The sequence below is a fragment of the Zonotrichia albicollis genome, chromosome 18 (genome assembly GCF_047830755.1).
Source record: "Zonotrichia albicollis isolate bZonAlb1 chromosome 18, bZonAlb1.hap1, whole genome shotgun sequence".
Classification (NCBI taxonomy): domain Eukaryota; kingdom Metazoa; phylum Chordata; class Aves; order Passeriformes; family Passerellidae; genus Zonotrichia; species Zonotrichia albicollis.
In genome coordinates, this window is record NC_133836.1 from 8,538,096 (window position 1) to 8,552,037 (window position 13,942).

Consider the following 13,942-nt stretch of genomic DNA (forward strand, 5'->3'; position numbering starts at 1 on the left):
CTTAACACATCCATGTAACACTTCAGCTCCCTCACCTGCAAATCAAAGCACAGCACAGCTGCCTTATATAAAAAAACCCAACCAAATGCAAAAATAAAAAAGAACAAGGTCAATAATATCCATACAAGCTGTACCATAGCACAGGGGTACTAAACAGGAGGCAATTCAGGCCTGATGCAAACCTTAGCAATATGAAAGAATTTAAAGTGAGGTCTAAGAGCAATGGACCTGGGACTCTGTGAATCCTCCCCTCCTCTACACAGAACAATACCAGGCCCAGCAGTCAAAGGGAAGAGAAGCAGCTTGTGCTGGCCCTGCTGGCAGACACAGAAGGGATGCTTGTGTACAATGCAGCCTGTGTGCCCTGTCTGTCTGTCTGTTTATCGTGGCATGAAAGGGCCTATTGCAAACCTGGCCTTCAGGAGTGCATCCCTGTCAGTCAGGAGCATGTGGGGAAGAACATGCCATGACACACCTGGTTTGAGTAAATCCTGCTGGATACTCTTTCCTTTCTCTGCTTTAGCCCATGATGACCAGAAAACACAGCAGCAGTCTGGCTGTGTCAGTGCCATGGCTACTGCCTATCACACCCACCAGTACTGCCTTGCTCTCCTGACAGCATCCATCTCTTATCTCTAATCTTTTCATCTACTTTTATGAAGAGTAAATACCAGCTTTTCATTCATTGAACAACTAAACTTGAATTAATCCAGGATCTTTGAAAGTAAATAGGTAGCCTAAGTGGGAAAAATACCTGAAGGTCAGATTCAACCAGGAAGATTCCTAAAGCAATAACAGCATCCCTGCGACGTTCATCCAACTGGAAAATCCCATGGAAATCCACTGGACACATACAGAGCAGCTTTTGTACCTGAAAAACAGCAGAGGGAAAGAACAGTGGAACAAGATTGGAAACCAAATTGGAGCTTGTTTGAAGTGCACAGTGGTCTCTCCACCTTCTGGAATACATTTGGCAACATTACCCTCCTTCAGTCGTCAATCTCACTGAGAACATCCAAGGGCCAAGAAAGAGTGAGGAATGACAGAAACCAGAAAAAGGCAGAAAAATCTCAAATAGATGTCAAATATTTTTACTACAATGTGGGTAAATTTAAAGGTTTTCTTCAACACTTGATCAAAGTGCTGAAGTATGATAAAGCCTTCATTCCACTACTTCACTTTCAGATGTGCAGGAAATGTGCAGCAGACACTTTTATTATATTTACTTAATTTCTGTAAACAAAAAATAAGTGGATGGAGCTTTGATTACAGCTGCACCAATGTCTCCTACATACACAGCACTGAACAATTAACTGTTACCAACCTGTATGACTCCTGCTTAAATCCTTTCAACATAACAGATTAAGTATTCAGAATTCATATTTTCACACTATTCAGCTATTACGTGACTCCATACTTAACAAACACACATTAAAAGAATACATCAAACCTCGCAAATACTTTGCTCTTCAACAGAATTGTTAACAAACGGGAATGCAACAAGCATGTTGTCTTTTTACAAATTTCCTTGATGTTAATATTCCTTAATGTTAAAAAATACTATCTAGAAAGGCCCTTCATAATAAATAACCATGATTGACTCACCTATGTTTGAATGCCAAGTCATTTCCTATTTAGATAACTCTCTGAATATCCCACCTCAAAATTTCTAAAGCAAGAAACAACGTCCCTAGAGGATTAGAAAAACTGACTGGATGCTCAGTGGAATTCAAGGTTCTGGTCCTTTAACCGCCAGACCTTCTAATTTCAAGACCTGTAGTACAACACAGATAATCCTCTTGCTCGCTTTAAAATACAGTGGAGGAAATATGAACTTTGGAAGACGACTGCTGATGTTCCACATCAGGTTACATTTACAATGACAGGAGTGAGCAACTCTGGCTAGATATGAGCTGTTACTATAATTGAACTGCTGTATTGTCAAATTGGAAAAAAAAAATAAAATCCCCAGATATTTGCGAACCAACAGCAGGGCACAGAAAAATTATTCACCATTGGCTGCCACTCCAGTGGAACATTTCCAAAACAAGAAATAAGAAGGCTGCAACAGCTGGCCCAGAACAAGCACTACAGTTTTCATCAGCACAGAGCGGTGATTTTTTCAGCTATTTAGTCACGACTGCTGCCTGAAGCAATTCGGACATGCTGTCACTTGGTGCTGTCGCGACAGCAATTCGGACAGGCTGTCACTTGGTGCTGTCACGACAGCAATTCAGACATGCTGTCACTTGGTGCTGTCACGACAGCAATTTGGATATGCTGTCACTTGGTGCTGTCACGACAGCAATTCGGACAGGCTGTCACTTGGTGCCAGACCCAGCACAGCAGGCTGTGCACCCCTGCCCGGGAGCGGGGAGCCCTCACACGGATGGATCCCGGCGGTTCTCCCCTCAGCAGAGCTTCGTCTCACCCACATTTCACCCGGCACTGATTGCGTCGTCTGGATTTAACCACATACGTGGAGGAAAGCCAGCTCTAATTAGGTTGAGACTAATTATTCCCACAAGACTATATTCTACAGATTTGGGGGACACGCAGCAAGATCCAGTTCCTTGCCCTGAGGGTGCGCCGCTGACCCGAATTTTTGGGTCAAGCTGGCCCACACGAGCATCCTTGAGGCCCGGCTGCCCCGAAGGCAGGGTCGGACGAAGCGGGGCTGACAGAACCCCCCGGAGCCCACAGACAGCCCCGCCCAGGCAGGGCACAGCCCCGGGGCATCTCCCGGCCCGCGGGCACGCACGCTGCCCCCAGCCCGCTCCCCACGCGTGACAGCTCCAAGGGGCAGCCGGACAGCCCACACGGCACGAACAGTGCCCAGAAGGGGCCACGAACGGCACCGGGCGGGCTGCTCGGGGCTCCTGTGCACACAGGGGCCACTCCTCCCGCGGCACGGCCCCCCCGCCACACGCGGCTCCCACGCGTGACAGCTCCGCAGCCGGCACACACGCAGCGCCCCACGCGTGACGGCCGCTCCCCACAAACGCCCCTCACCTTCTCCAGAGGCGCCGGGTTCTGCACCGCCAACGACCGCGCCAGCGACAGCACCGTGTTGAAGTAGAAGCCGCGCGCGGTGGCCGCGCTGCTCCCGCGCCCCGCAGGCCCCGCGGAGGGAGCCGCGGCGGTCCCGGCCGTGGCAGCCGCCGTCCCGGCCGCCGCCGCCGTGGCCGCCGTGGCCGTGGCCGCCGTGGCCGCAGCCGCCGCTGCCGCCGCCACCGCGGCCGCCATGTTGTGCGGGAACGGCGCCGGCCAGTTCGTTCCGCCCCGTCCGCGAGATCAGCGGCTCCCACGAGAGCACGGTGCACCAATCACGCCATAAAGATGGCAGCGCCCGGCGCGGCTTCACTTCCGCCCGGTGGCCCGCCCTCCCTGCCCGCGCCCCTCCCTACGCAGCCATCTCTCCGCATATTTCCCCCCTCCCAGCCGCAGTGGTTCCGCCCAGCAGCTGCCTGTCCACCAGCGGCGCTGCGGCGCGCTCACCCCGCCCCGCGGGGGGGGAGGTGCTCCGTGGTTGCGCCCAGCGCTTCCGCCCGGCGTTCGGTGCCGTGGGCGGAAGCAGCGCCGCGGCCAGAGGCGGGGGCTCGGGGGGTACCGTGAGGGGCGAGGACTCCCCGCGGACACTCTCGCGTCGGCGGCGCCATGTCGGCGCTCCCGAGGAGCTACAACCCGTTCGCGGAGGACGAGGAGGAGGATGTGGTGCCGGCGGGCCCCGGCGGGGCGGGCGGCGCGGAGCGGCAGCGGTACCTGCAGCAGGAGGTGCTGCGCCGCACGGCCGCCACCGCCGACAGCACCACCCGCTCCCTGTCGCTGCTCTACGAGTCCGAGCGCATCGGCGTGGCCGCCTCCGAGGTGGGTCGGGCCGGGAGCGGCCGCGGGGCCCGCGCGCTGCCCTGCGCTCCCCGTCCATGAGGGGAGTCTTGGTCTCCCTGTGTCCCGGACAGATTCCCAATAAGTCCCTCTGTAGTCGGGGTTTTCCAGCCAACCTGTCCCTGTGTTTTCTGCGTGGTGGCGTTTGGGTTTTGAGGGGAAAATCCCGGTTACAGCCGGTGTGTCTGGGCAGTTCTGAGGCTGGGACCGGGCCGTGTTTTCAGCTGCTTTCAGCAGTTCTTACTGATTTTTAGCTGACTAAAAAGTTTTTAGCAGTTCCTTTGGTTAGATGAAGGGCCTTCCCTGGTAGTTGTTTGTGATGTGCTTCAGTTCACCCTGATTAATCATTTCCTTCATTCCTCAGGCCCTGTTTCAGCACTTTGTGCTCGGGCTCGGCTCCTGTCCATTGTGTCACCTGCTATAATGGGGTGTTCCTGGGGTGATGTGGTTGACTGTATTAACCCCAGGGCATCCCCGAGCTGCAGCCAGTCCTTATCCTTAGAGGGTTTTTGGTGGGATTTCTGTGAACTTTTAGACTCGTGATTTGTTTGTCAGGGAAATCACAAGTGAGGAATCAAGAATTCAGGCTTGACACAGGGCCTGTGGTAAAACTTGAAGTCTGTGTGTTTGTGCTTTATTGGGGGGGGGGGGAAGAGAATATTCAACTAAAATTTCTCCGACTTTAGCAAGAATATGAACACAAGTTCTTTGTTTTGCACTGGTGATAGCTGCAGGCAACTCTTCTGCCAGCATTAATCTTTGGATTACTTTGGAATAGTGCTTGTGCTGCTGAATTAGAAAATAATGTAGTTCTGTGTAGGAAAATTCCTAAATCCTACTCTGCTCAAATTAACTAAAATATTCCTGAAGTCTGAAGAAATTCTGTTTGTGTTTATTTCCTTTGGTTATTCTATTTCTAAATTATCAGAAACATCCTAGTAAGGTGAAAATACAATCCTTTCCCAGTTAAGGTGCCATTCATAACTAGAAATTTTCCTGCTTGCTCATTCCCCTGCCATAAACCTGTGCATTTTCACCCCATCACCCACCTGGTGGTCAACCACAGATGAAAATGTCAGCTTGTCAAAAATATAGTACAGAAAACTTCTGGATTGTTTGTGGTAGGTGCCAAGGTGTCAGCCTGGCACAGAGATGAGGATTTTACAGCTGCCTAATGCCGTGGCTGACAAGCAACTGTTGATTGAAATCCCTGGAGGAAGGGGAACGAGGGAAAAAGCTGTTTGCCCTCAGAAATAACCTGCACAGGTGAAGGAATGCTGTTATTTTTGTTCAGTGTTTATTGTTTGGTGTCTCAGTTTCCCCTGGCTCTGTTTCTCTGTCAATGTCCAATGTCAAATCCGTTCCCTCTGTCGCTGCCCCCAGGAGCTGGTCCGGCAGGGAGAGGCTCTGAAGCGCACGGAGCAGATGGTGGATAAAATGGACCAGGACTTGAAAACGAGTCAAAGGCACATCAACAGCATCAAGAGTGTCTGGGGGGGCTTGGTAAACTACTTCAAAGCCAAACCCCCAGAGAGCAAGCCAGAGCAGAATGGAGCCCCTGAATATTATGCTAACAGCAGGTAAGTGACATAAACTTTTTGTTTGGGACTTGTCTCTCACAGCATCTCTGAAATGTCACCAGAAAATCAGAAAACAAAACATCTAGTGGTTCATTCAAACTCCTGTAAACTCCTGACAAATCTCCTGGAGATTTGTATCCCACCCTTCATGCTTTGAATTCTAGGGAATTGTTTCCATTGTTTCCTGAGGTGGTTTAGCTGCCTTTTTTCTTTAATGCCAAGGTCAATAGTAATGCTGTCTTTCTTTTTTTTTTTCCCCTAGGTTAAAAGAAGCAATGATGTCTAGTAAAGAACAAGAGTCAAAATACCAGGAAAGCCATCCAAATTTAAGGAAGCTAGATAATTCAGGTTTGTTATCTTTATTTTACACTGAATGCCTGTCATCTTATGTGGGGCAAACTTGCAGAGTGATAAAGGCAGAGACCCTTCAGCCTGCCCAGCTGCTGACTTACCTTGCTGCCTAACATCTGGAGATTGTATCCCAGCCTTCATGCTTTGAATTGTAGGGAATTGTTTCCATTAAAATCTTTATCACCAAAGTGAATATGTTATACTTGCTAGAGACTAAAAGTACCCAGTGCTTGTGTTTGCAGAGAATGCACAGGGTGTACAGACAGGGTTCCCCTAAGTTTGCCAAAATTTTGTACACTCAGAGGTTCTCCTTTTAACTATTATTTGTCACAGTTTTCAGATACGTTGTCCTTGTTATTTCAGACATGGATTCTAACCCTTCATACCGAAGCTATTTCTTGATTCCCAGAGGGTGATGTGTGGAGTTTGGCCTCATTCCTCCTCCTCTCAATCTGTTAACTTCTGCGAGGGCTTTTTCCTACTAAATAACTGTTTGTTTATCGAGTGAGCCCGGGTTATTTCACACAGCAAGAGTGGGAAAGCAGCAGGATATCGATGATGGTGTGTGAATAAGGGAATGAAGGCTTTGGGAGCTCGGGGTCCGCGCAGTGCCGAGCTCTGTCCAGCAGAGGGCAGAGCGGCTCCGGTCACGGTCCCAGCCCTTGGTCCCGCCCGGGTGGGCGCTGGGGCTCCGTTTGCTTTTCTCTCCCAACTCCCTGCCAGAGCTACAGGTGGCGGCCCGAAAGAGAATAATTGTAGCTTAAGTGCTCATCTTGGCCTACAGACAATGGTCTCGGACTACTCCTGGTACTCTGGTTATGTGATTTCCTGGCAGCTGTGTGCAAACTAATTTTTAACAGCCTTACTAAAACTTCAAAACCTCTTCTCACATGCTTTATTATATAATATTCTGTACTCTATACTTTTAACAGACAATGACTTCAACAAAGCAGAGTTAGTTTCTTCTGTGCAAAGTGATGCCTACCCAAAGAACCAACAACTGCGAGCTTACCACCAGAAGATTGATACCAACTTAGGTGAGTGAGGAAACTGAAGCTGTTTGATGTCCTACAACTGGGAATTTTTGACTCCTAAGCCAGATAGAATTAATAAGTGATATATTGCCAACACTTTTTTGTTTAGTTAACATGTAAAATTTGATGATAATTTAAAAAATCATTTGCTTGTACTTGCATTTCAAAACTATCTGCATGGTGCATCGGTTTAGACTCAATTTAAAGCAATGCACAGCTTTTGAAGTACATGTTTTGTTAAACGTTGCTAAGAATTGAAAGGCACTAAATATCTGTGGATTTGCTGCAATTTTTTTATTACTTCTCAAAGCCATTCAGCTGAGTTTGCCTGCCTTTGTTCTGTAGCATGTAGACAAAGCACCTGTTTGCTTACATGTGTCACTGTGTAGCTGACTTAGAAAGAAGAGGTTGGGAAAAAATCAGAAAGGAATAAATCAAAGAAAAATAGTTGGTCATAAGAGCTAGTGGAAGCCCATTTTTTCTGTTCACAAGCTGTGGAAAACTTATTGACTTCAATTAGTATTTATACCAATCAATCATGCAATGAAATTGTCACCTTTTGGTCACTTAGAAAATCTAGAAATGGGAGTTTTTCCATCTATGATAAACAACTGCTTAAATTTTCAGTGCACTGGTATCATCTCTGCATGAAGTTTAAAGAAAAACAGTTGAGGTGTAGTGAGCATACTGTGTATGCTGAGCAGAGAATATATGTACCAAATTTTCTATGAGATACATTTTTTAAAAAAGGTAAAACCTACATTACAGGCTATGTCATGTGATAAAGATCCAGTCTGGTGTTAAGCATTTGCTTAACACCAAATGTCAAGTGTAAAAAAGGAGGAAGTGACCATTTCTGGTGGTAACAGTACAAATATGAACATGCCAGTGCTTCCTCTATTTCAGAGGAACACTCCCACTTGAGGAATTGTATCTAACGTTCCCTAACCCAGGCTTTTGGAGAAGAAGGAATGCTGATAGTGTCCATGTAGATAATCTGTGTTTCAGCAGTTTGGTTCCTGATGGTCCCTCTCTCCCCTGACAGATGAGATGTCCTCTGGGCTGAGTCGCCTGAAGAGCCTTGCTCTGGGCCTGCAGACTGAGATAGAGGAGCAGGATGATATGTTGGATCGACTCACAAAGAAAGTAGAGACACTGGATGTCAACATTAAAAACACTGATAGGAAAGTCCGACAGCTTTAAAGGATTTTTAGAATTTCTTTTGTTCAGTGTTGGTTCATCCTGAATGCCTCATCTCAACCCAATCTCTTAAAAACCATCTTGGGCGGTATCTGTTTCTCCTTTTTTTCTGCTCTGTTACTGATTCTGTTGTCATTAAAATTACATCGCCTTAAGTCAGCACAATACTTTACATTTCCTCTTAGTCTACATGGGAAAAGTGCATGTGGAGTGGAATCCCCCAGCACTGGGTCAGGGTGCCCCCTCAGTTGTGTAACCACGTTGTGTGTGTGGAGGGATTCGCACTCCATGGACCTGCAGTGTCCTTGGCTGGGAGTGTGATGAGAAAAGGAGCTGCACTTTTGCCTCTCTTTTGGGGAGGAGGCAGGGGGAACAGAATGTGCTGCTTTGTTCAGAAGAAATGTTGCTAATTCTGTTTACCTACAGATATGTTAAATTCAGAAAAAAATGCTAATTTCCAGCTGCAAAAATATTTTTAAGTGACTGTTCTGCAGCATTTCTGGGGCTTAAGGAATGAACTGTTCTGTGGAATTTGTAAAATATCAAGGGTGTCATGCAGCAATGGTAATATCCTGTGTGTGTTCCCTTTCCTAAGATGATTTTGCCCAAATGGTGCATCCACAAATTGTGGTTTTTATGTTTGGGTAACTAAATACTTTTGCTTTTACAGTCTTGTCAGTAAAGATCTCTAAGTGTATCTTCTGGTCTGCAAGAAATGTTCATTGACAGTGACCCAAAATGTTTGGGTAACAAAATCAGGACTTAATGCTCTCAAAGATTCTTTTGCAGAAATGGTCACCATCTGTTTTTAATTTTCTGCTGTTTCTCACCTTATTCATTTAGGTGGTTATTTGAAAATTCAGCTTCCATTTCAGAAATGGAGAGTTGATCTGATAGCACAAGCAGATTGTAGAAGACTATTCTTTAGCATTTGTTTCAGATGTGATTACAGCTGGAGCAGATGCTGGGCTTTGCTAATTAATGTGATTGTTAAGAAACCCCACTATGGTTCCCGTGCATCTGCATTGGCTCAGCAGGTATGAATAATTCCTGCAAATGAAGAAAAACCCAAAACCATTTTTTGAGTCTTCCAGATAGAATTTGGGCTTTCGCCTTGTTTTGTTCTTTTGTAAGGGTCACTTAGAACAAAATCACAATTCTGCTCCAGCCTGAAGACATGACAGTGAGAACTTGCTGTCTGCCTTGAAAACAAGCAAGGAACTCCTGTTTGGAGAGGCCAAGGGACCTGTGTCAGTATTGGAACATCACAGGTGACAGTGTGTGGCCAGTAAGAGATTGTTACTTCTTTTGAACTAGTGCCACGTTGCCATATGAATTAAAGAAGAATTTTGGTGTTCGGGGCTGTCAAGCTTGTCCCCCTCACAGATGTCACATTCACACCCCTCTCATTCCTTTTCCAAGGGATGTGTTTCCTTGAGCTCACTTGCCACAAGGTGCATCCAGTTGTTAAGGGGAAAAGAGAAACTGAGCCTTTCTTGTTTTACTGTGTCTCCAGAAAGTTCACTCAGAAAAATAAGTCACTAAAAGCTACACTTATTGGACATAGTATTTTGGAAAAAAAGTACTGTTGCTGGCATACAGGCAGGGTTGAGTTGTGAATTAGATTTAAGGTGAGCCTCTGTTCCCTTTGTTACTGGTGGCATTTATTTCAGTCCCCCCCCAAATGTCTCTTTTGGAGGGTCATAAAACTTCAAGAGCAATTGAGTACCTTTAATTGCTTTTTAATTTTTCAGTTTGTATCATTTATGCACATAAATAATTATAAATGCCCTATTAATATTAATATATCATTTTACTGTTTGGGTTTATACCATGATTAATTATCTTACTCTGTTAGAATATTTATTAATTATATAATTTGATGTCTCAAGATAGCTGATACATTTATTTTGTAAATTATATAGTTACTAGTGTTCATATGTTAAGTACCTCAGTGAAGGAAGATCAAAATTTTGATTATACCTGGCTTAGTTTCTTATTTGTTTAATTAACACTCCTTTTAGTGTGAATTCTGCCTTCACCTGTAAGCAGCTGGGTGACAACAACAACTCAGTGTTTGCTCTGATAACAAGGGTGGACACTGAGTGAGACTTTCTTGACTAAATTATGGCCATGAAGGAAAAATGTCACTGGAGGATCTGGTTGTGTTATGTGTAGTGAGAAGTCTGGAGCTTGAATCCAAGCAAAAATCTTTGATTTAAGGGTGAACTGTGCTGCCTTTCTCATGTAAGCTATTCCATTTTTAGTCTTAAGTTATTTCACAGAATTAACTCAAGTTTTTGAGCAAATGTTAGTTGTGCTGGCCTTATGAAATAACCAATGCATCCTGGATATCTTTGATGCCTTTAAAAACACAGGCAGGGAAGGGAAATAAAAAATAAATCCCTGTTTGTGCTTTGAGAATGCCCTGATCTCAGCCATGTGGAGTCTGTACAGAGGGGTAACTCCTCCTAACAACCCATCCACTGCTCAGTCATGTGTGCCTGCCTTTCCTTAGCTTTTCCTGCTCTACTGATTAATTTGGCTTGGTTTTAATGGCCTTGTTTTAAAGGATCATTTCCCACACTGGGTTTCTTTTGCAGGAGGAAAAAATGGTGCATGGATATAAAAGAATTTCTGCTACAAACTGAATTGCTTGTCTCTGCTTTCATATTGATTTTTGCCGATAACAAACTTAAGTCCAACTGACATGAGGAGACACCACTATTTTATAATAGTGATGATGTTTTTTATCTCTTGGAATAATTTTCCATCCTACAGGAAAAGGAAGTTTAAAGGAAAATAACCACATGATTTTTGCTTTTCCAGGAAATGCCATTTTGCATGTATAGTGAAGGATTTACTTCGGTAGCTTTTCTTAATGTTTCCTCAGATGGACTTTTATTTCTTCTTGGATAGTGTTGAAAAACTTTAACTGTGTAGAGTCCAGCACTTTCAGAAGAAGTTTTATTTGCACTCATGTGCTAATTTTTGATAAAATAAATTATTTTTCCTGCATATTCATGTTGGCATATAAGCTGGTGTTCTTGCAGCAAAATAGCTCTGGTTAATTTTATTGGCTTGGGTAGAAGTTTAATAAGGTCAGAAGAAGATGGCAAAAAAACCAAAACATTTTAAGTATTCTTTATGAAAAACAAATTTCCAGTTTCTCAAAAAGTTTGCTAATTAATTTTGAAGAGATCTTGAACACTGGGAAGTAGCACATGCCCTTCATAACTCAGATATAAAATTCTAAAAGCAGCAAGGAAAAAGAATGGGAATAACCAGTATCTGATGACTAGACTCCTAGGTGTATTTGACTTCTAAATTTCCTGAGCATTGAATTAAATCTTGTAACAAATGATATGTAGCTGAATTTTTGACTGTACTACACAGATTGTTTTGCTGTGCTGAGCTGTATGGGCCCTACCAAAATCATTGGGACATGATGATGTCAGGGCTTCTTCTAATGTGTGAAATTCACCTGAAATATTTTGCTGCCTAATAGTCCTTGTGAAGTGATGTCATTTGTTAAATGGTGAAATAGAAAATACTTTCCAACCAGTCTGCCTTCTAAACAAACATTTTTGTAGGCATTTTTACAAGCATAACATCATATGGAAGATGTGTTAATTTTGTATGGAGGATATGTGTTAATTTTTACTTTGAAACACATAGGACTTAATTTTCAAATCACAGGTAGTGATTATTTGTGTCTATGGCTTTTTAAAATAGAACTTTAATTCTGTGCTACCCAGGTATAACACTTTTTGTACAAGTCAAATTGCATTATCTTTTATTTAAATGCTAAACTGGGCTGTAGTTCAGCAGTTGAAGAGATTGAATGGAATGAGTGTTGAATGGCAAGACAGTCAATAAAGGTGCTTATTGTTCATGAAGAGTTCTTGCATTTATTTCCCAAATTTTTTTATTACAATTTTATTGATGCTATTCCCCCTTAATATCTATTAAAACACAGGACCTACTCCATTAAATTTGTACCAGCATGGACATAATTTTGCAGCTGGTGGGTTTTGTTTTCTAAGAATAAAAGAGGGTATGACATTTCTATGTTATTCTTGAGTAGACTCTCTTAGATCCTGAGAGAGGAATGTAAACAAGCATTTATTTTTGCAAAAGAATTTATTTGTGATGATAAAATAATTCCAGATGTTGCTTTAAAAGTAACCTTGCCACAGTATTTGGTATTATCAGGAATATCAGGAAGTGGATGTATGTGTGAACATGGGACAGGTGAAACAGGAGTAAGGCATAAAAAGATACAAACCTTTTTGAAAACTTGTGGTATTTGTGTGGTTCCAAATTTGGTGATGGTAGAAAACTTGTGAATGTCTTAACCTTCAGGTAGGTTCTTACTTGTATGTGAAGGGAGGAACTTGGCTTCTGAATTTTTTTGCAGTCGAGTTTAATTGTCCCAGTACTGGTTCAGTACCATGCCAGTTCTATTTTCAGAAGTCCATATAAGCTGTGGTCCTGCTCATCTATCAGTGATCTTTGGAAAGTTATTTTCCTTAAGCCATATCCCTCAGCAATTTTCCATGCCATCCAAGCAATACATTCATTACTGAAACTTGCGTGATTTAATAATTTCCTGGCACAATAATTTCAAAACATGTGGGAGGAAAACTGCAGAAAGATTTTTCCATCTCCAGGTATTTATTTTACTGCATGAATCCTTGCTCTTGACCCTTTTGAATGGTTTCTGTTGGGCTGGATTTCAACTGCTTGTTGAGCACTTGTCTGAGAGACTTCCATCCTTGCAGCCCAGGTGGAGGGAGGGAAGCTCGTTCAGAGGAATCCCATGTACCCAACTGCTGTAGCATTTCCAGCTTGGGATTCCTGGAGCTGTTTTCTTTTCCAATCCCAATAAGCTAAACAACCACTTTTTTTTTCAATCACCTGCTTTACTAATCAGTGTTTGAAATGCAATATTGAGGTCCTACTCTCCACTCAAGCCAGCTGTGCTGGGTTTACAGTGGCAGCCTGCCAGGAGCCTGAGGGCTTCACCTGTGCCCAAGTGAGGCAGAGGGAAGAGCACAACCACAGCAGCTCTTGTGTGGGACACAGCCCCACACTGCTGGTTTCCTTGTGTTACTCGGCACCAGCAGCTACTGGGAATCACAGAGCAGTGGGGTCTGGGTGCATTAAACAGCAAGACACCAGAGCCTTAAATTAGGAATGTACTTATTTAGGAAATAGGTGTGTGTTTATGTTGAGCACCACATTAAAACCATTCAGCTTCCTTGTATCTTTGCAGTTGGGCACATGCAGATGCACTGCTGAGTCAGCCTGGCTGTGCTGATAACCCCAGGAGCTCTCCAGGGAATGTCTCTGCTTCCCCACGTGTCTCAAGTGTCAGGGTTATGAAGCTGATTCCTGTGAGAACAATTTTCGTTTGTTATTTGAGAGAATCATTAATTCCAACATACTCTTCCCTGGAGTAGTGATAAATAAAGGCATTAGATAACATTTCAAGATACATTTGTTAAGCCTCTACCACCTTTTTTTTGTACCTGCCCAAAAGTATAAAATGAGAAATCAGGAGAAGGAAGAGAACTTCTGCTGAGTCTCGGAGGCTCTGTTGCCCAATTACTCAGTCAGCTGTAGGCCCTGTAGTACCACATAATGCAGTTTTATTTTAACTCTCATCAACTGCTCTGCTGTTATAGTACCTCTGTAGTACGGAATGACTGGAAGGTTGCCAAGTAAGGGGAAGTCTGTGTGTGAACAGCCGGGAGGGATAATACATAAATCTGCTGGAAAGAGGCAATTAAAGGCAGCATTGAGATAGAATGAAAAATAGACAATATTGAGCCTCATCAGAAATAGCAACATAAACAGCAGCTACTGTACTGTGAAGTGAACTTTGCT

At 44.1% G+C, this 13,942-nt stretch overlaps 2 protein-coding genes across 3 annotated transcripts in view; one reads left to right on the plus strand and one right to left on the minus strand.

The window, feature by feature from the left end:
• The window catches only part of PI4KA (phosphatidylinositol 4-kinase alpha), a 54,286-nt gene extending 50,995 nt beyond the window's left edge, over nucleotides 1–3,291 (minus strand). For both annotated transcript variants that reach the window (XM_074554368.1, XM_074554367.1), the window contains exons 1-2: nucleotides 3,013–3,291; nucleotides 755–871 (exon numbers count right to left, since the gene is read on the minus strand). In XM_074554368.1, the coding sequence (XP_074410469.1) occupies nucleotides 755–871; nucleotides 3,013–3,246 (351 nt within the window). In that variant the 5' untranslated portion in view covers nucleotides 3,247–3,291. The remainder of the gene's footprint in view (nucleotides 1–754; nucleotides 872–3,012) is intronic.
• Nucleotides 3,292–3,493: 202 nt separating this feature from the next.
• SNAP29 (synaptosome associated protein 29) lies at nucleotides 3,494–11,949 on the plus strand. Its single transcript, XM_074554369.1, has 5 exons — nucleotides 3,494–3,867; nucleotides 5,269–5,465; nucleotides 5,728–5,813; nucleotides 6,749–6,853; nucleotides 7,896–11,949. Exons 1-5 carry the CDS (start codon nucleotides 3,658–3,660, stop codon nucleotides 8,051–8,053), a joined length of 756 nt encoding a protein of 251 aa, XP_074410470.1. The 5' UTR covers nucleotides 3,494–3,657; the 3' UTR covers nucleotides 8,054–11,949.
• The last annotated feature ends 1,993 nt before the right edge of the window (nucleotides 11,950–13,942 follow it).